At 40.8% G+C, this 24,175-nt stretch overlaps 2 protein-coding genes across 2 annotated transcripts in view; both read right to left on the reverse strand.

The window, feature by feature from the left end:
- The window catches only part of LOC132393977 (general transcription factor II-I repeat domain-containing protein 2-like), a 210,513-nt gene extending 194,344 nt beyond the window's left edge, over positions 1-16,169 (reverse strand). The window contains exon 1 of the mRNA XM_059969497.1: positions 15,167-16,169. Within this exon, the coding sequence (XP_059825480.1) occupies positions 15,171-15,773 (603 nt within the window). The 5' untranslated portion in view covers positions 15,774-16,169 and the 3' untranslated portion in view covers positions 15,167-15,170. The remainder of the gene's footprint in view (positions 1-15,166) is intronic.
- The window catches only part of fbxl17 (F-box and leucine-rich repeat protein 17), a 706,116-nt gene that overhangs the window by 489,662 nt on the left and 192,279 nt on the right, over positions 1-24,175 (reverse strand). The gene's annotated exons all lie outside the window — the stretch shown is intronic.

The raw sequence follows: 24,175 nt of genomic DNA on the forward strand, positions 1-24,175 counted from the left end.
CTTATTTACTATGGTTAACATTTGTTAAAATTTAAAAGCTTAATTTCAATGCAAAGTGCAAAATTAAATTACATTTCCAAATGATATAATTCATTCTTTTGCATATTCTTTAAACTACTTTGTGCAGTCCTTTTATTGAAAAATACCTCTGCCTTTCCCGATCAGGCATCAGCTGTTTATGCTGAAATATTCCACATCTGATCTTATGCATAGAAAAATAAACAGATGTTTTCTCTAAATTTGTTTGATAGTTTTAAATCTAAGCCCTCTTGTCATTGTGTAATGCGTAGTGGAAATGGTTATTACTTATTTACCCCATCAAAATCACTCAAAATGTTTAACATGTTCACATTTTAGATCTTGAATGAAAAACCATAAATAGTAGCATTATAAAGTACAGACCTTTTTATTACAAAGCTATGGCTTGAACTAATGGTGAATACTTTCAATTATCACTACTTGTGGACTTCCACTGTAATGGACATATTTGGAAACAAGTTATATTAAAGAACAAGTGTAAGTTTGAAATTTAAACAGACATTTATATTTATGGTTCTTTAAAAATACTTGCACATAATGATTAAAATTCAATGCAATGCAAATATCAAAGCCTTCTTTCAGCAACGTACATCTGGCAGCTCAATCATGTTTCTACTTTCATGCAAAAATGTGTTAAGCATTGAGAGCAAAAACACAGCTGTCAGAATCTGAACAGACAGTAAATCTTTTCCCTTTTAAAGAAGGCATTAGGCTCTCATTCCTGAATACTTCTGCATTAAGGATGTATTAGAGAAGGGGACAACTCATATACATTGAGCACTGGGAAATTCCATGAGGGAAGAATGTTGCAAACTGCTTTCAATTTCTCATCATGAAATTTTATATCAATCTCCTATTTGGAGTTTTCCACATTTACAGTATATTTGACTCATATCAAATCAGAAGAATGGTATAACAGTCATTGCCCATAAGGCAACCAGATCTGACGAGAAATATTAAAGATTTTTTTGCATCATACAGTCTATTTTGAAATTAGCACATAATGGCATTTCATCAAAAAATTAAATTTAAAAATGTAAAACACAATGTATAGGCTTCCAAAGGAAGTCCATCTTATTGCCTTATAGTTCTAATCAGTAAAGTTGCTATATTTGTGTGAGATCACACTAAGCATACTGTATACAGCTATCATCCTCTTACCCAAGAAAGGATACAGCAGCAGTGGAGGCAGACCTAAACAGAATCACCAGGCAAATTACTGGAGTGAGAGGCTAAGAATGTTAAATCTGTCTTTTGGGTTTAAGAGAATGAAAGTTGATCTGAAGGAGGCATGGCAACATTTTTCATTACTGGGAAAATCTAGGCTGAAGGAACATAGTTTCAAGAAAAGGAGATGATCATTTAACACCAAAGTACTAAGAAATCCACTCATGCAAAGAATGCCGAATCTGCGGAATTCTCTGCCCCAGCACTGTGGTAGATCAACCACAATAATTTTAAAAGACAGGGCAAGGTTTCAGGGGCCAGGAGACCTATAGCTGTTCCTTTTCTCACAAATAAGTACTTCACTAATGTACGGAAAAATATCTTTCAGTATGTCCAATATAAAACATTAAATGCTTCCTCAAACTATGAAGTAAACAACAAACATACCAAACTCTCATGACACTTATAATGACATGTCTTTAAATCTGACAAAACAATATACATCAACAAACAATGAATCCATTATTAAGTGAGCATCAAAATTAAGCTACACAGCACAAAGCTCTGAACAAGCAGTCTAAGAAAAAGTTTCTGAAGCTATTGAGCAGCTGGTTGTTCTTTCCATGGCAGAAAATCTCAATTCAAGGGAACAAGGTACAATGCATGAATGACTGCTGCCCAGTGCCTCTAACATACACCATCATGGAATGTTTCAAGAAGCTGGTCATGGTACACATTAATTCCAGCCTCCCAGGCAACCTTGACCCTCTGCAATCCACCTACTCTCGAAATAGGTCTAAGGCGGATACCATCTTCCTGGCCCTACACTCATCTCTGGAGTATCTTGACAGTAAAGACACCTATGTTAGACCAGTGGTCCCCAACCACCAGGCCGCAGACTGGTACCGGGCCAAAAAGCATGTGCTACCAGGCCGCAAAGAAACGATATGATTTGTCTATATGAAACAATATGAGTCAGCTGCACCTTTCCTCATTCCGTCACGCCCACTGTTGAACTTGAACGCACGCAAGGTCATCAGTCGCCCAAACGCAGTGATACCCTCGTGCCAGGGATCACTGGTTGGCCTTGGGTAACCGGCCGCCATGCGCGGCCAGCGAGAAGTACTGTTGCTACTGGCCTGGCGCGCAGACAGATGGGCGCAGCCTCTAAACCTGTTTAGCACACCAAATGTTCATGGGGAACCCGGTGCTAAAATATTCGCAGATGACCTAATTCGGGCTCAGGGTTTCATAAGTAGCAGTGCAGCTACATCGCTACAATCTACTGAAAGTCATTCCTCAAGCCATACTTTTGTCAGCCGATAGATCCTACCTACCTACGGGGGGGTGGGGGGGGGGCGTGCCCTGTCACACTCCTCGCTCGCTCGGTCACTCTCTCCAGACTGCGACCACTGCAGCCCCGGCACAGGGACCTCCGGCCCTTACCTTGTCCTCTCACCCCACCCACGACCAGCCACACCTAGCCACAGTGTCTGGTGGCGGGCGGGAAGCTGAAGTTCAGGCCCGGAGGCTGTCTAATGAGGCAATGAAGCCCTCAAAACTGCTTTGCCACCTTGAGTCCAAGCACCCTGCACTTAAAGACAAACCCAATGAGTTTTTTTGAGCAAAAAAAAACGTGATCAAGCGGGGACAGAAACAAGTCCTGAGAGCCATGAAAACTAAATTGCAGAATAGACTGGACATAAGGAACCCCCTTCGAGTATCGCTGTATTCTGGTCCTGATTAACACCACCCCCCTGCCCCCGTCAGCCAGTCTGCAAGAATATTGTCAATATTAAATCGGTCCGTGGTGCAAAAAAGGTTGGTGACCCCTGTGTTAAGACTTTTGACTGCAGCTCTGTTTTCAACAGTACAATTCCAAGGAAACTCATTTACAAGCTTCCAGACCTGCGACCAAATACTTTCCTTTGGACCCAAATCTTCACCTTCCTGACCAACAGACCGTAATCTGTAAGGATCAGCAACTCTCAAAATTAGCACTCCACAAGGCTACATCCTCGCCCTCCTACTTTGCTCCCTATATGCTTATTAGTGCTCTGTCCATCTACAAGTTTGCAGATGATACCACTGTTGTGGTCTGCATCTCTTATAAAGACACGATTATAGGAAGATAGAGAGCCTACTGATGTGGTGTCATGACAACAACCTTTCCCTCAATGTCAGCAAAATAAAAAGAGCTGCTCAATGACTTCAAGAAAGGGGTGGGGATAGTGCACATGCTCCTATTTACAACAACAGTGCTGAGGTCTGAGGGTTGAGAGTTTCCAGTTCCTTGCAGTGAACATGACCTGTAGCTTGTCCTGGTCCAAATATGTTGAAGACATATGGTAAAGATATTTCAAGTACCTCGACTTGTTCAGAAAGCTTAATGCCAATTTTTATCAATGCACCATAGAAAGCATCCTATCCAGATACATCAGTTTGGTATGGCTACTGCTCTACACGTGATCACAAAAATCTGCAGACTGTTGGAGACACAGCTCAGTGCTTCATGGAAACCAGCCTCCCTTCTGTAGACTCTGTCAACACTCAAGCGGCCAACATAATCAAAGATCCTACCCTCTGCAGACATTCTCTCTTCTCCCCCTCCAATTATGTATGAGATTCAAAAGCCTTAAAGCATTTGCCACCTGGCTCAAGAACAGCTTCTATCTTCTATTATGATGAGATGGACTATTGACCTTGCAATCTGCCTTGTTCTGATCTTGCACCTTACTGTCTACCTGCACTGCACTTTCTCTGTTACTGTAGCACTTTACTCTATACTCTGTTATTGCTTTACCTTTTACTACCTCAATGCACCATTGTAATGAAGTAATCTGTATGGATGGTACACAAGACAAGTTCTTCACTGTATCTCAGTGCATGTGACAATAAGAAGCCAATTTAATTAATCAAAACAAAAAATATACTGTACCTGATATAACTTCCTGAGTACGTAATTTATTTGCTCTTCAGCATTGCTGCCAAGCAAACAGCAATAAAATTGGTCTGAATGTAATAAATAGAAGGGAAAGTCTGAGAAAAAAATCAGTGAATTTCACCCGACGACACTGAAAAGTAGTTTAGATGAACTGAATTTATTAAAGGCACATTGGATCCCCCACAGAAGTGTGACTCATCCTGGGAATTGCTCAGTTGAATTCCCAAAGATACGCAAAATGACCTGGTAAAATACACAATTAATGTAATAATGATAAGGTCAGTTGCAAATTTAATAGCAAAATAAAAGTTAATAGCAAAATAAGTTCCTGCAGGCACATTAATTGTATCCAATGACAAGGACACAGAAAATCACAACTATCACATTATCTAAGTCCATTAGCTTCCACCCAGGAATTCACAATAATTTGATTACCTATTCCACCTTCAATGACATTCACTCTTTGGGCACGGTTTCACATTGGGTTTGCTTGAAGCAAGTCTTATAGCTGATGAAAGTAGAATTATAAGCTATGCACTAAAGCTTAAAGAAAAGGAAAAGGGACTGGCCTGGAACTAATGGCACTGATACTTTTCTACCCATTAAAAAAGATCTATGATGGGCCTTGGTTAATATATTATCCCTATTCAATACAGCAGGACACAATGACAAATTACTGCCTTGTATCATGAGCATAAGTTTTATTTTTATTTGAGATTTAATGTTTCTTTCCCTCGCCCACTATTAAAAGTAAATGGCTTTAGATATGCAATCTACTTTTACAACGCATCACACAAATAAATAGAATTTCTGATTGAATCATTGTGATAAAAAATGCTAGAATCAAATGTATTTTCTAAATTATATCAGTGTGCCGATTAAATAACAAACTACACTAAAACTTATAATGCAAAAATTATGTTTTCATATCTGCTTCAGCAATACCTAACTGATGATATTTGAAATAATTTCACTTTAAACTACAACTGGACAAAATGTATGATAAAGACACCAGGAGAGCAAAATGACACAAAAACCAACTCTTTACACTACGTGCATACTCAATAAAATTTAAGTATTTTGTTTGATATTTTTAGCTTTCAATATTTTTTTAGGGCAAATCATACTGATAACTTGTTGAAACAAGAGTTTATAAATTGTGAAAAGTAACAAACTTGGAAGAATTGTTAGTTGAAATGGTTCACAGGAAAAAATCAACAGTAAAAATAATAAATTAATGTAAGAGTGAAATTCATTTTGTAATTGTGATGTATGTGAAACTGCCAAGCCTCTGATCAAACCATAAAGTTTTAGATTCATCTGTGTTGAGTTAAACCTGCACAATTCACTTCATCATGTTGAATTCTCACTTCTAATCACTATACAGTGCCCTCCAGTGGAAATATCTGCAGAGTTCGTAGAATTGAAGAAAGTGGAGAAAGTCATATTCAGCCGCACCTACCTAGTTATTAATAATTGCTATCTAAGTTAACAAAGAAATAATTCATTCTTGAACAAAATACCAATATTCAACAGGTACTAAGTACCAATGTTAGCTGAACCACAGAAGGTAGAAGGAATTAAAAAAATTGAATGAATAGTTCCAAGTTCAAGTTGATTATAATTCAACCATATATGAATACCCATGAATACAGCCATACGAGACAGCAATTTTCCGAGACCCAGTACCAACAATGATACATCCATAGGCACCTATAGCACATATAAGATAGCAAGTAAACATACAGTCATACAAAAAGTTTTGTAGATCAAGTCCCAGAGTGACATGTTCTGTAAATTGATGGTGCATGGATGTTATCAGCAAGAACAAGCAGTTATCAGCGGTCTGGAGACAAATGCATGCATGCAATCCAGCTTGGCAATTCAAAGATCAAACACTGGAGGACAGCACCAATGGGAGGAACCAGCCTCCAACCCAGCATGGATGCCGCACTACACCACCTCCTATGTCTCCTCTCTCGGACAGCTACAAAAGGCAAGCCTGTGCCTTGAGGCCCAAGCCCTCGCCGCAAATGAAGCAATATAGCTCCCCAACCTTCTGTCTAGGGAAACAGACTTGCAGCATTTTACATTGCCAATGTCCAATAAGTTCTTGAAATCACAGGAGAAACATCCAAGACAATCACAGTTAGCAGTGATTGTTGATAGGAGGAAAACTACAGGCCAAAGTAACTATCTCGAGGTAATCAGAATCAAGTTTAATATCACTGGTACATGTTGTGAAATTCGTTTGTTTTTGCGGTAGCAGTACAATGCAATACATAACAATAGAGAAAAAAGCTGTAAATTACAGTAAATATATATATTTATACATATATATTTATTCAATAGTTAAATTGAATAAGTAGTGCAAAAAACAGAAATTAAAGAAGTAGTGAGGGTTCATGGGTTCAATGTCCATCAGAGATCGGATGCCAGAGGGAAAGAAGCTGTTCCTGAATCATAGTGTGTGTGTCTTCAGGCTTCCTGATGGCAACAATGAGAACAAGGCATGACCTGGATGATGGGAGTCCTTAATAATGGACTTTTTGAGGCCACACTTTGAAAATGTCCTGAAAACTATGGAGCCTAGAACCCATGGTGGAGCTGACTAAGTTTACACCTCTCTGCAGCTTACTTTGATCCTGAACATTAGCATCTCCCCTCCTCCCACCCCCCACCCCCATACCAGATGGAGATACAGCCAATTGGAATGCCTCCATGGCACATCTGCAGAAATTTGAGAGTGTTTTGGTTAACATACCAAATTTCCTCAAACTCTTAATGAAAATATAGCCGCTGTTGTGTCTTCTTTGTAGCTGCATTGATACATTGGGTCAAGGTTAGGTCCTCAAAGATACTGACACTCAGGAACTTGAAATTGCTCACTCTCTCCACCTCAGATCCCTCAGTGAGGACTGGTGTGTGTCCCCATCTTACACTTTCTGAAATCCACAATCAATTCTTTGGTCTTACTGACGTTGAGTGTGAGGCTGTTGCTGCGGCACCACTCAACTAGCTGGTATATTTCTCCTGTACACCCTCTGGTCACCATCTGAGATTCTTCCAACAATGGTGATATTGTCAGCAAATTTATAGATGGCACTTGAACTGTGCCTAGCCACACAATCTGTAGAGAGAGTACAGCAGTGGGCTAAGCACACAAATTTGAGGTGTGCCTGTGTTGATTGTCAACAAGGTGGACATGTCATTTTTTTTCCCCTCAGTTATGGTTCTCTCTCCTATCAAGCACCATCAAGAAGGCTTCAGAAGGAACAAAAATTTTTCAACATCTGAACTATTTGCATTCCTGTTAGCGATCAAAACAGCATAAATAACTGGACTCACACTGTCTCATTACAAGGGTCAACCACACCTCATGAAATTTAGCAAATACTCTACTAAAATTTATTTCTGGGTACAAATTTACAATACTATAATTAATTTTCTTATTAAAAGAAGGCAACCATGACTATGAGATAATCTTTTTTTTCTTTATTACCATGAGAACTATTTGATTTCTCTGACTCCTAGTTCCTTCACAATGAAGGGAAACACAAAGCTCCAGGGAAGAAAGGCCAATGATCCCAAGGTTTAAATTTGCATTTTTGCATTGTATTCCAACTAAAGTAGCCATTATTTTAAATTAGCAACTTAGCAACTGAAAGAAATATACTTCTGTCGTGATCTCCTAATCACAGCTTTTAATTTCCTCTGAAAAACTGAAGTGCAGTTGGAAAAGACTTTCATTTGACAAATGATGGAAATGATGGTTTTGTTCAAAGTCAAAGTAAAATGTATTATCAGAGTATGTACACCTCACCACATACAACCTGGAGATTCTTTATCCTGCAGGCATACTTAGCAAATCTATAGAACTGTAAATGTAAACAGGATCAATGAAAGAGCAACAGCATAGAAGACAACAATGTGCAAATACAAATATAAATAAATAGCAATAAATATCAAGAGAATGAAATAACAAGGTAAAGAGTCCTTAAAGTGAGACCAGTGGTTGTGGGAACATCTCAATAGATGAGTGTGGTTATCTGCTTTTGTTCAAGAGCCTGATGGTTGAGATGTAACAACTGTTCTTGAATCTGGTGGTGCCAATCCTGAGGCACTTGTACCTTCTACCTGATGGCAGAAGTGAGAAAAGTGCGTGGCCTGGGTGGTGAGGAACTTTGATGATGGATGCTGCTTTTCCACAACAGCATTTCATATACACGTGCTCAGTGGTTGGGAAGGATTTACCTGTGATGTACTGGGTCAAATCCACTACCTTTTGTAGCATTTTCCACTCAAAGGCATTTGTGTTCCTATACCACAGTGGTCCCCAACCACCGGGCCGCGAGGAAACGATATGATTTGGCGATATGAAGCGATATGAGTCAGCTGCACCTTTCCTCATTTCTGTCACGCCCACTGTTGAACTTGAACGCACACGAGGTCATCAGTCGCCTAAATGCAGTGATACCCTAGCGCCAGGGATCACTGATTGGCCTTGGGTAACCGGCCACCTCACATGGCTGACGAGAAGTGCCACTGCTACTGGCCTGGAGCGCGGACAGATCGGCACTGCCCTTAAACCTGTTCAGCACACCAAATGATGTGGGGAACCCGATGCTAAAATATTTGCAGACAACCTAATTTGGGCTCAGGGTTTTGTAAGTAGCAGAGCAGCTACCTCGCTGTGATCTACTGAAAGTCATCCCTGAAGTCAAACTTTTATCGGCCGATAGATCCTACCTACCTACGGGGGGGTGGGGGGGGGGCGTGCCCTGTCACACTCCTCGCTCGGTCGGTCACTCTCTCCAGACTGCAACCACTGCAGCCCCGGCACAGGGACCTCTGGCCCTTACCTTGTCCTCTCACTGGTGTGTTGCAATGATTTTATATGTTCATACGAGGAAAATATGCGCTGAGTGTTTAATATCCAAATGTTACTTAAAATGTTATGATGCTATTGACTTATAAGTGTGTTATAATTGACTTATCACTATATTCATGTGAGGAAAATATGCGCTGTATGTTTAATATTAAATGTATTAGATAAACCCTTTTAGAAACAAATTTGAGTGTATTAGCCACTTATAAGTGACTTATCACCTGTATTCCGGTCGTGATTAACACCACCACCACCCCCCGTTGGCCGGTCCGCAGGAATATTGTCAATATTAAACCGGTCCTCGGTGCAAAAGAAGGTTGGAGACCACTGCTATACCAGGACATAATGCAGTCAGTCAACATGCCTTCCACTACACATCTATCAAAATTTGTAGGTTTTTGATGATGTGCCAGATCTCCACAGACTCCTAAGTAAGTAGAGATACTGCTATGCTTTCTTTGCAATTACATTTGTATGATGGGTCCAAGACAGATCCTCTGAGATAGTGACACACAGGAATTTAAAGATATCGACCCTCTCCTTCTCTTACATGTTGATGAGTTCAGGATCATGAACCTCTTGGTTCCTTTCCTGAAGTCCACAATCAATTACTTGGTCTTGGTGACATTGAGTGAAAGGTTGTTGTCATAGTGTTGCAAAGTTTGCAAATGATTCAGAGATAAGTGGAGGGGCAGAAAGTTTTGAGGAAGTAGAGAGACTACAGAAGGACTTGACAATTTGGAGAATGGGCAAAGAAGTGGCAGACGGAATACAATGGCCGTATCATCAGCAAATTTATAGATGGCATTTGAGCTATGCCTAGCCACACAGTCATGGGTATAGAGAGAGTACAGCAGTGGGCTAAGCACACATCCCTGACGTGCACCAGTGTTAATCATCAGTGAGGAAGAGGTATTTTCACCAATCCGCAGAGATTATGAACTTCTGGTTAGGAAGTCAAGGATCCAATTGCAGAGGGAGGTACAGAGGCCCAGGTTCTGTAACTTATCAATCAGGATTGTGGGAATGATGGTGCTCAAATGCTGAGCTGTAGTGGATGAACAGCATCCTGATGTGGGTGTGGGTGTTGACTATGTGGTCTAAAGCCATGTTAAAGAGCCACTGAGATTGCATCTGCCATTGACCTGTTGTGGCAACAGGCAAATTGCAGTGGGTCCAGGTCCTTGCTGAGGCAGGAGTTCAGTTTAGCCATGACCAACCTCTCAAAGCTGTTTGTCACTGTAGATGTGAGTGCTACCAGACAATAGTCATTAAGGCAGCTCACATTATTCTTTCTTAGGTACTGGTATAATTGCTGCCTTTTTGAAGCAAGTGGGAACTTCTGCCTGTAGCAGTGAGAGGTTGAAAATGTCCTTGAATACTCCAACTAGTTGGTTGGCACAAGTTTTCAGAGCCTTACTAGGTATTCCATCGGGGCCTGTTGACTTGCAAGGCCTTGCCCTCCTTAAAGACAGCCTAACATTGGCCTCCGAGACAGAGATCACAGGTTGCAGCAGAGATCTTCACAGCAGTAGTTATATTCTCCCTTTCAAAGTGGGCATTGAAGGCATTGAGTTCACCTGGTAGTGAAGCATCGCTGCCATTCATGTATTGGGTTTCGCTTTGTTGGAAGTAATGTCTTGCAGACCCTGCCAGAGTTGTTGTACATCTGATTTCACCACCAACTTGTTTGAAAATTTCCCTTTACCCTTGAAATAGCCCTCCACAAATCCTTCCTGATTTACTGGTACAGACCTGGGTCACCAGCCTTGAAATGCCGCAGATCCAGCCTTCAGCAGACAACATACCTCCTGGTTCACCCATGGCTTTAGATTTGGGAATGTACAGCAAATCCTTGTAGGCACACACTCATTCCCACAGCTTTTAATAAAGTTGTTAACAACTGCAGCATACTCATCCTGAGTCGAAGATCAATCCCTGAATACGGTCTAGATCACCAATTCAAAGCAGTCCTGTAAGTGCTCCTGTGCTTCCCTTGTCCATACCTTCTTGATCCTCACTACTGGTGCTGCAGTCTCTGCCTATACCCAGGGAGCAGAAGTACAGCCGGGTGATGAGACTTCCCAAAGTGAATGTGTTAGTGTGCGCTGTTTCATGCCATCCATTGCTTAGATCAACTAAAGCCTGATTGACATCGGCCTGAGATGGAATATATGCTGCGACCAAAATGATCCTGGAAATCTGCTTTGGTAAGTAAAATTGGTGGCACTTAACAAAGCCTGCTGAGCAGAATTGGTACAGCATTGATATATTTGTGCCTCATTCACAGTTGATCATGAGGTATACTCCTTCACCTCTGCTTTTGAGAAACTCTATAGACATATCCTGATGGTGTATAGTAAACCCGTCAATCTGAATCGCTGTATCTGGTACAAAAGCTGTTCTTTAAGCATTGTCCCCAAATAAGTGGTTGTTCCAATTGGATAGACCAAGTGGATAGACCAATTAACTGGAATCTTCTATGTACAATGAAAATACTTTCGCAAACAATGATAAAAGTTAAACAGTAATAGTTAGCTCAATCTGAAGAACCCATTCCTTCCTCACACTTAATATCACAGTATCTATACAAGGATACACATAATTAATTTCCTCCGGCAAACTGACAATATGTTAAAGACTAGTTTTCTCTGTCCAAGAAACTGTTGACATAAGGAGAATTACACTCATGACTGATTTTTATGGACTGTTCAGAAAATTTTATTTCTCCTTCAATGGTTTTTGTCATTCTGCACTCCATACTTTTCAACCCAATTATTCCTTTTTCACCATAAATCTTGTTTATAAATATTTGGAGCTCAACTGAATTATCAAAATTTTAATATGTGCATTTATTGGACTAAGGAATGAAGATTTGGGATGATACACTTAGGACATTGAAATGCAAATAAAAGACTGCCAGTTGACTTTCACCAGAAAGTTCTGCTGTGCAACATAACAGTTGATGTCTTGGTATTTGAAGTGTCCCACTCTATTACAACAGAAATCCATTTAAACGATCAGGCTGATTATAGAGGGAGGAAGAACTAGAAAAGCATTATGAAAGAGTTCAAATAAGGATAATAGGGTGAAATTCATTTTGCATGGTAGCAGGCTTACTAAATGATAAGGACAAATTTAATGAACAATTCAGCCATGACGCAATGGCTCATTCAAAGACAACATTCCTAACCATTAACAATAAATTGGGAGGGAGGCATAAAATGATCTAAAATACTTTTAAAAGTGCATCATAGTATTTTAACTGAATATGTATAATCATTTCTGTACTAATGAGTAAGGGTTAGTGTAGTCTAAAAATAGATACATCCTCCTCTATCATCCAGTAAGAACAACAACTACTCCCTATTTCAACACCATTATCTGATTGAATCCTCCAGATCAGAATAATGTACATTATTATATCAATTTGTTCATTCTTTTTCTCTGATGAACAATTCCTGCAAACTTTTCAGACAACCTGGAAACTGGTCCAAAAGCAATTTGCTCCCTCAATCTACATTTGTGCAAACTACCTAAACTTTAAAAGTTGGAAATAGAGAAGCCTAACATGATTAAGTCTCCAGCATAAAACAATAAAAATATGAGATTACATAAACCAAGGAATATAAATATCTATGTTTGTCTCTGCTTTTTCTGAGATTATACAGTTTGAAAATAAAAATAATAATTGCAAATGCTCTGACTTGTTTCAGGCCAACATATTCAATTGTCACATTCATTTTCTATTTTCCATGAACTCTGATGCTATCTAGTATAACAAATAAATGTCCAACCACCAATTAAACAGATTTCACTTTCAAATTTCAAAACATCAGATTATGTATCAGTCATCTTGAAAAATTTTATATTCTTTAAAAGCAAACACATACTTGCAGTACACAACTTTGTTGGCACATGAAAAGTCATTCATTGGTCAAATCACTAAACAAAGGTCAATTCACGTTTAATTTTCATTCAGCCGTACATAAATACCCCTGAATACATAAAACAAAACAGCATTACTCCGGGCCAAGGTGGAAAATACATTCCCAATAACACAAAGTACAAATAGCACATATCAGATATCAGTAAAATACAGTGACACAAAAACTATATAGTCCAAGACCCTGAGTCCATGAATGTTACAGCAGTATAGAGTTAAACACAATACAATTTGTCTATCATTGAATAAACACTAGAGGACACACCAACTCCAGTTTGGACACTGCGCCACAACACACCCAGCATTCCGGTGACCAACTCAATGCCACTCTCCTGGGTGGCTGCAAATAGGAAACACAGCTGGGAAATCAAAACTCATTGGTCAGCTTAACTGAAGCAAAAAGCAATAGGAAACTTCATATTTATGTAGCCAATTGAAATAAAAGAAAATATACATTCAGTGGCCACCTTATTCGGTACAGTAATGGAACTTTGGTGGCCTACTGCTCCTGCAGTTCATCCACTTCAAGGCTTGACTTGTGCATTCAGAGCTGTTCTTCTACACACCACTGTTCTAAACTATGGTTATTTGAGTTAATCTCCTTCTTGTCAGCTAACCATTCTTCTCCAACCTCTTAATAATAAGGCATTTTCACCTACAGAACTGCAGCTCACTGGATGTTTTTTTTTGCTTTTCATAAACTTCAGACACCGTTGTGTGTGAAAAGCCCAAGAAATACGTAAACCACTTCATCTGGCCCCAATAATTATTCCACAGTCAAAGTCACTTAAATCACATTTCTTCCCCATTTTGGTCTGAACAACCACCAAACCTCCTCCTGACCATGTCTACATGGTTTTATGCATCGAGTTGCTACCACATGATGGGCCGATTAGATATTTAAGACATTAAGATATAGGAGCAGGAGTAGGCCATTCAGCCCATGGAGTCTGCTCTGCCAACCATGGACTGAATCAATTCTTCCAGTCATCCCCACTCCCCTGTCTTCTCCCCAACTCTTTGATGCCCTGCCTAATGAAGAACCTATCTACCTCTGCCTTAAATGACATGGCCTCCACAGCTGCTCACGGCGACAAATTCCACAGATTTATCACCCTCTTAATTTCTCTGTATCTCTGTTCTAAATAGATGTTCTTCAATCCTGAAGTCATGCACTCTTGTTCTAGAATCCCCTACCATGGGAAATAACTATGTCGCACCTAATCTGTTCAGGCCTTTTAACATTCGGAATGCTTCTATGAGAGTCCACACCTCCATTCTCCTGAACTCCAGGGAATACAGCCAAAGAGCTGCCTGATGTTCCTCATATGGTAACCCTTTCATTCCTGGAATCATTTTTGCAAATCTTCTCTGAATCCTCTCCAAAGTCAGTATATCCCTTCTAAAATAAGGAGCCCAAAACTTCACTCAATACTCCGTGTGGTCTCAAGAGTGCCTTTTAGAGCCTCAACATCACATCCTGGCTCTTATATTCTACACCTCTAGAAATGAATGCCAACACTGTATTCGCTTTCTTCACAATCAACCTTTACAGTATATTGTACAAGGACTCTCAAGTCCCTTTGTAACTGCATTTTGAATTCTCTCCCCATCTAAATAATAGTCTGCCCATTTATTTCTTCCACCAAAGTGTATGACTATACACTTTCCAACATCGTATTTCATTTGCCACTTCTTTGCCCATTCCCCTAAACCAGGGGTCAGCAACCTTTACCACTGAAAGAGCCACTTGGACCCGTTTCCCACAGAAAAGAAAACACTGGGAGCCGCAAAACCCGTTTGACATTTAAAATGAAATAACACTGCATACAACGTTTTTTTTTGCCTTTATGCTATGTATAAACAAACTATAATGTGTTGCATTTATGAAATTGATGAACTCCTGCAGAGAAAACGAAATTACATTTCTGCATGCAACAAAAACATTTTGAACTCCGAAAAAAAGACGTTGGGTTGAAAGTTACTTTTAAGTAAAATATTCAATGTCTATTTGAGTCCTTCTTGTATTTATGAAAAACGCCGAACTTAAATTTTCCGCCAGCAGCAAACCAAAAATAACGTCAGCCAGCTGTCATCCTGAAAAATGAAAGGACTATTTCACTGAACTATGAAAAAATATGAATATAAGTAAAATAATAGGCAATTAAAATATTTATCATACTTGGTTAATGGGATTTCTGCTCCTGGACCTCAGCGCACAGCGTCTGCACATCAGGGCTGTATGATGTCACCTTCATCTTTACACAGGATCGCAAGCTGTCATCTGTGAGGTTTTCAATATCACTCCATTTGTGTTTCTGAGCAAGAACGGCCTTCTGACGGGCAACATCTTCAAGGTCTGCTGTCAAGCGTCTAAACTTGGACACCCATATGTCTTTGTCGGCTATGTCGGCCAGTTCCATCTCAAGATCAGGTTGACTCACACCTGCCAATGCAGTCGTATTCAGTAGGGAAGGATCGATGCTTAAGGGAGTGACCGGGAAGGATAATGTGTTTTTTTCCTCTCTGAACTCACAGAAGCGTTTCCCAAACGATGTTTGCATTGCGATGATTGCAGAATGTAAATACTCCGAAATTATCATGTCGTGACCTTGTTTGAACTCTCTCAAATTGGGGAAGTGAGACAAAGTGCCTTTCTGTAAATCTCTGGCAAGCACTGTCAACTTGCGCTCGAATGCCAAAACATCCTCCAACATGTGCAGGGCTGTACGTCCTTTCCCCTGAAGAGCTGTGTTCAGCGTGTTCAGGTGCGCTGTCATGTCTACCATGAAGTGTAGCTTTTCCAGCCACTCTGGCTGTTCCAGCTCAGGAAAGGTGAGCCCTTTGCTGCCCAGGAAAGTTTTCACTTCTTCCAGACACGCGACAAAGCGTTTCAGCACCTTCCGTCTGGACAGCCAGCGATAAAAACACGTTGTAGCGGTGTCAGTAAACTGCAGTCAAAGATAGCTTTATTCGAACTAAACAGCCTTGCTTTTAAGCCTCCCTCAACCCAGCCCCCATGGACGCAGATGCTGCAAAAGACGAGTACTCACAAACCCCCGTAGGCTATCTCCCTTAGCCGGAATGCCGGCTAATTGTGAGCCGTTTCGGATGTGGCAGGAAATGTACAAGATCACCATAATTACATTTCAAAAGCTAACAAACTAACATAAAATACATTTTAATTAAATACTGACCAATTATTTCCCAAAGCCACAGGGAGCCGCAGCACAGAGGTGAAAGAGCCACAAATGGCTCGGGAGCCGCAGGTTGCCGACCCCCGCCCTAAACTATCTAAGTCTCTCGGCAGGCTCTCTGTTTCCTCAACACTACCCACTCCTCCACCTATCTTTGTATTATCAACAAATTTAGCCACAAATCCATTAATCCTGTAGTCCAAATCATTGACATACTGTACATCATAAAAAGCAGCAGTCCCAACACCAACCTCTGTGGAACTCCACTGGTAACCAGCAGCCAGCCAGAATAGGATCCCTTTATTCCCACTCTCTGTTTTCTGCTGATCAAGCCAAAGCTCCACTCATGCTAGTAACTCCCCTGTAATTCCATGAGCTCTCATCTTGCTAAGCAGCCTCATGAGCAACACTTTGTCAAAGGTCTTCTAAAACTCCAAATACATAGACAATAGACAATAGGTGCAGGAGTAGACCATTCGGTCCTTTGAGCCAGCACCGCCATTCAACGTGATCATGGGTGATCATCCACAATCAGTACCCCGTTCCTGCCTTCTCCCCATATCCCTTGACTCCACTATCTTTAAGAGCTCTATCTAACTCTTTCTTGAAAGCATCCAGAGAATTGGCCTCCACTGCCTTCTGAGGCAGAGCATTCCATAGATCCACAACTCTCTGGGTGAAAAAATTTTTCCGAAACTCCGTTCTAAATGGCCTACCCCTTATTCTTAAACTGTGGTCTCTGGATCTGGACTCCCCCAACATCGGGAATATGTTTCCTGCCCCTAGTGTGCCCAATCCTTTAATAATCTTATATGTCTCAATCAGATCCCCTCTCATCCTTCTAAATTAAGTGTATACAAGCCCAGTCACTCCAATCTTTCAACATATGACAGTCCAGCCATCCCGTAAATCATCCTCATAAACCTATGCTGCACTCTCTCAATGGCAAGAATGTCCTTCCTCAAATTTGGAGACCAAACTGAACACAATACGCCAGGTGTGGTCTCACCAGGGCCCTGTACAACTGCAGAAGGACCTCTTTGCTCCTATACTCAACTCCTCTTGTTATGAAGGCCAACATGCCATTAGCTTTCTTCACTGCCTGCTGTACCTGCATGCTTACTTTCAGTGACTGATGAACAAGGACACCGAGATCTCATTGTACTTCCCCTTTTCCCAACTTGACACCATTCAGATAGTGATCTGCCTTCCTGTTCCTGCCACCAAAATGGATAACTTCACATTTATCCAGATTAAACTGCATCTGGCATGCATCTGCCCAAGTCATCCAACCTGTCCAAGTCACCCAGCATTCTCCTAACATCCTCCTCATATTTCACACTGCCACACAGCTTTATGTCATCTGCAAATTTGCTAATGTTACTTTTAATCCCTTAATCTAAATCAAAACTGTTCACTCTGCTGACCCACGACTGTGCTGCAACACACAGCTTGAACCATATCATCAAGTTCGCCGATGACACAACAGTGGTGGGTCTCATCAGCAAGAACGACAAGTCAGCTTACAGAGAGGAGGTGCAGCAGGTAACGGACTGGTGAAGAGCCAACAACCTATCTCTTAAGGTGAACAAAAGAGATGGTTGTTGACTTCAGGAGGGCACGGAGTAACCACTCCTCGCTGAACATTGACGGCTCCTCGGTAGAAATCATAACAGCACCAAATTTCTTGGTGTTCACCTGACGGAAAATCTCACCTGGTTCCTCAACATCAGCTCCATAGCAAAGAAAGCCCAGCAGCGTCTCTATTTTTTTCGAAGGCTGAGGAAAGTCCACCTCCCACCCCCCATCCTCATCACATTCTACAGAGGTTGTATTGAGAGCATCCTGAGCATCACTGCCTGGTTCGGAAATTGCACCATCTCGGATCGCAAGACCCTGCAGCAGATAGTGAGGTCAGCTGAGAAGATCATCGGGATCTCTCTTCCCGTCATCACGGACATTTACACTACACGCTGCATCCGCAAAGGAAACAGCATTATGAAGGACCCCTTGCACCCCTCATACAATCTCTTCTCCCTCCTGCCATCTGGGAAAAGGCTCCAAAGCACTCGGGCTCTCACGACCAGACTATATAACAGTTTCTTCCCCCAAGCTATCAGACTTCTCAATACCTGGAACCTGGACTGACACCTTGCCCTATTGTTCTGTTTATTATTTATTGTAATGTCTGCACTGTTTTTGTGCACTTTATGCAGTCCAGTGTAGGTCTGTAGTCTGTAGTCTGTAGTCTAGTGTAGCTTCCTCTGTGTTTTTTTTTAATTACATAGTTCAGTCTAGTTTTTTGTACCTTGTCATGCAACATCATGGTCCTGAAAAACGTTGTCTCATTTTTACTATGCACTGTACCAGCAGTTATGGTCAAAATGACAATAAAAGTTGACTTGACTTGACTTGACTAATGTATATTGTAAATAGCTGTGGTCCCAACACTGAGCCTTGCAATACCCCACTAGTCACTGTCCACCATTCTGAAAAGGACCCGTTAATCCCTACTCTTTGTTTCCTGTCTGCCAACCAATTTTTTATCCATATTAGTACCCTACCCCCAATACCATGAGCTCTAATTTTGCCCACTAATCTCCTATGTGGGACCTTATCAAAGGCTTTCTTGTCTATCTACTGCATCTCCTTTGTCTATTCTGCTTGTAATTTACTCAAAAAATTGCAGTAGGTTAATCAGACAGGATTGTCCTTTCAGGAAGCTATGCTAGCTTTGGCCTATCTTTTCATGTGCTTTCAGCTATTCCATAATCTCATTCCTAAAAATTGATTCCAACAACTTCCCAACCTCTGATATCAAACTAATAGGTCTATAGTTTCCTCTCTGCTGCCTTCCACTCTTCTTAAATAGCGGAGTAACATTTGCAATTTTCCAGTCATCCAGTACAATGCCAGAATCTATTGATTCTTGAAAAATCATTGTTAATGCCTCTGCAGTCTCTCCAGCTACTTCCTTCAGAACCTAAGGGTGCATTCCACATAGGGCCGGGAGATTTAACCACCTTCAGACCATTCAGCTTCCTGAGCACTTTCTCAGTCGTAATTTTCACTGCACATACTTCACTTCCCTGACACTCTTGAATATCCGGTATAATGCAGATGTCTTCCACTGTGAAGACTGATGCAAACTACGCATTCAGTTCCTCTGCCGTCTCTGCGTCTCTTATTACAATATCTCCAGCATCATTTTCTATTGGTCCTATATCTACCCTCAACTCTCTTTTGCTTTTTATATATTATATACTTAAAAAAGCTTTTAGTATCTTCTTTGATATTAGTCATCAGGTTCCTTTCATAATTCATCTTTTCCTTCCGAATGACCTTCTTAGTTCCCTTCTGCAAGTTTTTAAAAGCTTCCCAACCCTCCATCTTCCCACTAGCTTTGGCTTCCTTTTATGCCCTCTCTTTTGCTTCTACTTTGGCTCTGACTTCACTTGTCAGCCACATGTCCTACTTCAATTCAAAAATTTCTTCTTATTTGGAATATATCTGGCTTGCACGCCTCATTTTTCGCAGTAACTCCAGCCATTGCTGCTCTGCTGTCCTTCCTGCTAGTGTCACTTTCCAGCCAACCTTGGCCAGTTCCCCTTTCATGCCATTGAAATTTTCTTTATTCCACTGAAATACTGAGACATTGGAATTCAGTTTCTCCGTTTCAAGTTTCAAAGTCAACTAGATCATATTGTGATCACTATTCCCTTAGAGTTCCTTAACTTTAAGCTCTCTTATCAACTCCGGATCATTGCACAACACCCAATCCAGCACAGCTGATTCCCCTAGTGGGCTCAGCAACAAGCTGTTCTAAAAAGCCATCCCTTAGACATTCGACAATTTCTCTCTCTCAAGGCCTGGTTTTCCCAATCCACTTTCATGTTAAAATCCCCAACAATTATTATGACATTGCCCTTCTGACATGCCTTTTCTATCTCCTGCTGTTTGGAGGCCTGTATGCAACTGCCATTATGGTCCTTTTACCCTTGCCATTTCTTAACTCAACCCATAGAGACTCAACACCTTCCGATCCTATGTCATCCCTTTCTAATGATTTAATATTATTTCTTATACACAGGGCCACACGACCCCTTCTGCCTACTAGCCAATCTTTCCAATACACCATATATTCTTGGGCGATCAGATCCCAATGGCAGCCATCCTTTAGCCAAGTTTCAGAGATGGCCACAACGTCATACTTGCCAATCTGTAGCTGAATTTCAAGTTCATCCATTTTATTTTTTATGCTGCATGGATTCAAATATAACACAATTTCAGTCCAATATTTGGTGCTATCTGTTTCAATTGTACCACACTTCTATTGCCCTGTAACTCATACAATGAAGAAAATAAAAACAAAATACTAATAATAAAAAATAAGTAATAAATCTTGAGAAAATGAGTTGCAGTGTCCTAGAAATTAAGTCCATAGGTGTGCAATCAGTTCAGTGTTGGGGGTGAGTGAAGTTATCCACACTGATTCAAGAGCCTGATTGTTAACCTCATTTTCACATGTGTAGATAATATAGACATATACTTTCAAATACAAAGGGTCTAACATTATGAACACAAAAGATTCTCCACATGCTGAAAATCTTGAGCAACACATCGGACCAATAAGACCAATCAGGTGTGATAGTGGAAACATGCTTGGAGTTGGAGGAGGTAGCAGAGGTATAATGCATACTTTGCTTCAGTATTCACCAGGGAAAAAGAACTTGGCAATTGTGGGGATGACTTACAGTGGACTGAAACACTTGAGCATACAGACATTAAGAAAGAAGATGTGCTGGAGCTTTTGAAAAGCATTAAGTTAGATAAGTTAGACTAGATGAGATATACCCCAGGCTACTGTGGGAAGTGAGGGAGAAGATTGCTGAGCCTCTTGTGATGATCTTTGCATCATCAATAGGGACAGGAGAAGTGCCGGAGGATTGGAGGGTTGCAAACATTGTTCCCTTCTACAAGAAAGGGAATAAAGATAACCCAGGAAATTACAGACCAGTGAGTCTGACTTCAGTGGTGGGAAAACTGCTGGAGAAGATCCTGAGAGACAGGATTTATGAACATTTGGAGAGGCATAATCTGATTAGGGATAGTCAGCATGGCTTTGTCAAGGGTAGGTCGTGCCTTACGAACCTGATTGAATTCTTTGAGGATGTAACAAAACACATTGATGAAGGTAGAATAGTGGATGTAGTTATATGAATTTCAGTAAGGCATTCGATAAGGTTCCACATGCAAGGCTCCTTCAGAAAGTAAGGAGGTATGCGTAGATGGTTCGTATTCTGCATGGAGGATGGTGACAAGTGGTGTTCCACAGGGATCAGTACTAGATACCCAAATTAAGGTGCATCACAGGATGAACAGAAAAACAAGCATCAAGACAGGCAGGAAGATACTCATAAGTGGAAAAAAATCAGTTAAGAGGATTTCTGAAACTGATTTTAAGTGCTAGAAAAAAAAGTTAACAAAAGAGATTAGCATCAAAAGAGCTGAAGATCTACAGGGTGGAAAGAATGAAGGAGAGAAGATCTAAATCAGAAGGAGTGAAGGAATGACTGAGGTAGAAGAAATGGAATGAAAAGAGGCAGATAAGGCTAATGAAAGATGAGGATCACAGGGGTAATATCATAGGGACAATGTGCTCTGAAGATCATTAGGGTTAGTTGTTGTCTGAACGTTACGTTAAACATACCGTAGATTCCGGACTACAGAGCGCACCTGATTAAAAGCCGCACGCTCTAATTTTAGAAAGAAAATCAATTTTGTACTTGTACAAGCTGCACCAGATTTTAAGCCGCAGGTGTCCCATGTTGTAATATGAGATATTCACACAGAAAGATATTACACGTGAGGATTTTTTAACTATTAATTAAATCCGTATGGTAACATAAACAAATACATATTGCAAATGCTTTTTTTTCGAACAGTGCCTGTAACACAGCTACTTTTAAATATACATACATATTGGTTACACACAAATTACGTTGCGTATACTTTTTTACTGAACAGTGCACGAACAACATTCCAATATCTCCTAACGACTGGTAAAAAAAATATATATACTGCAGCCTACCAGGAAAAGTTATTGATCGCCTTCTTCGTCTTCCTCCTGCGCACTAAAACCATCAAAGTCCTTCAGTGTCCGAATTGAACAACCTCAGGATCTCATCACTCACTTCAGTCTCTTCGTTGTCGCTCTTACTTGAGCGCACGCGGTCCTCTTCATCACGCAGTCCAGCCTTTCGAAACCCGTTGGTGATGGTGGATGTTGTGACACGGCTCCACGCATTTAGGATCCACTGGCAGACTTGAGTTAAAGATGCTCTTCGCATGCATCCTGTTTTAGTAAAGGATTTCTCGCCACTCGTCATCCAAGCCTCCCACTCAACGCGCAGCGCCACTTTAAATGCCCGGTTCACGCTGATGTCCAGTGGCTGCAAATACTTCATGGTGCCCCCAGGAATCACAGCTGGAATTGAGTTTGTACTCTTGATGGCAGTTTTCACTGAACTTTCATTGTCAGCCGCTTAAAAAATAACCATCAGTGGAAGCTTTAGTCCGGATGCTGTGCAGCTCAGAACACAAGTAAAATGCGTTCTCTCATGGCCACTTGTTCTCAGTGTGATGGATGAGTCACCTTTTTTATTAACAGTCCGAGTGAGAGGCAGGTCAAACGTCAAAGGTACTTCATCCATATTTATGATATCATCTGGCCCGATGGAATTCTCCGCTATCTTTGTTTGAGTGAATGTGCGGAAGTTAGCAAGTTTTTCCTCGTGGTGTCGGGAGGGAGCTGCTGACACAGAGTCGTGCGTACCCTGACGGACAGGCCTTTGCATCTCATAAATCTAAAACACCATGATGGCCCACCTCTAAAATCTTCAATTTTCATTTTGGTGGCGAATGCTTTAGCCTTCAGTCTGATCTGCACGGTGGAAACACCGCGGCCGCCTGTTCTCTGTGTGTTAACCCAGTCTTCAAGAAAGTTTTCAAGTTCGGGCCATCTGCTATGATTACCTCTGAAAGCTTTTGTCGTCTTTTTGCATTGACTCAGTTCTTCATGCTGGCGTCTCCACCGTCTCACCATCGATTCATTTATGCCAAGATTATGTGCAGCAGCTCGATTTCCTTCTTCAACTGCCAGATTGATCACCTTTAACTTAAAAGCTGCATCACATGCTTTTCTTCGAGTGTTTTCTATGTTGATGAGGGTGAGTACAAATGACTGATTTACAATAATTTAATTGTGAAAGTGCGCTTGATTTATCGTACAATTTCATTGGACCTCTGTGAACTACTCATCAATTTTATTGGTCTACTGTTACGAGGCAAAATGTTTTTGGCGGCATGAAAAAAAAACATGCATTAGCCGCACCATAGTATAGGCCGCAGTGTTGCCACAGTGTTCAAAGCGTGGGAAAAAAGTAGCGGCTTATAGTCTGGAATTTACGGTAATCAGAGATTTCAGATGCTTTTACAAACCCCATTTCCAGAAAAGTTGGGATATTTTCCAAAATGCAATAAAAACAAAAATCTGTAATACGTTAATTCACGTGAACCTTTATTTAACTGACAAAAGTACAAAGATTTTCAATAGTTTTACTGACCAACTTAATTGTATTTTGTAAATTTACACAAATTTAGAATTTGATAGCTGCAACACACTCAACAAAAGTTGGGACAGAGTTAAAATAAGATTGAAAAGTGCACAGAATATTCAAGTAACACCGGTTTGGAAGACTCCACATTAAGCAGGCTAATTGGTAGCAGGTGAGGTATCATGACTGGGTATAAAAGTAGCATCCATCAAAGGCTCAGTCTTTGCAAGCAAGGATGGGTCGTGGCCCACCACTTTGTGCCAAAATTCGTGAGAGAATTGTTAGTCAGTTCAAAAGGAACATTTCCCAATGCAAGATTGCAGAGAATTTAGGTCTTTCAACATCTACAGTACATAATATTGTGAAAAGATTCAGAGA

This window comes from Hypanus sabinus, chromosome 5 (genome assembly GCF_030144855.1).
Source record: "Hypanus sabinus isolate sHypSab1 chromosome 5, sHypSab1.hap1, whole genome shotgun sequence".
NCBI classification, from domain to species: domain Eukaryota; kingdom Metazoa; phylum Chordata; class Chondrichthyes; order Myliobatiformes; family Dasyatidae; genus Hypanus; species Hypanus sabinus.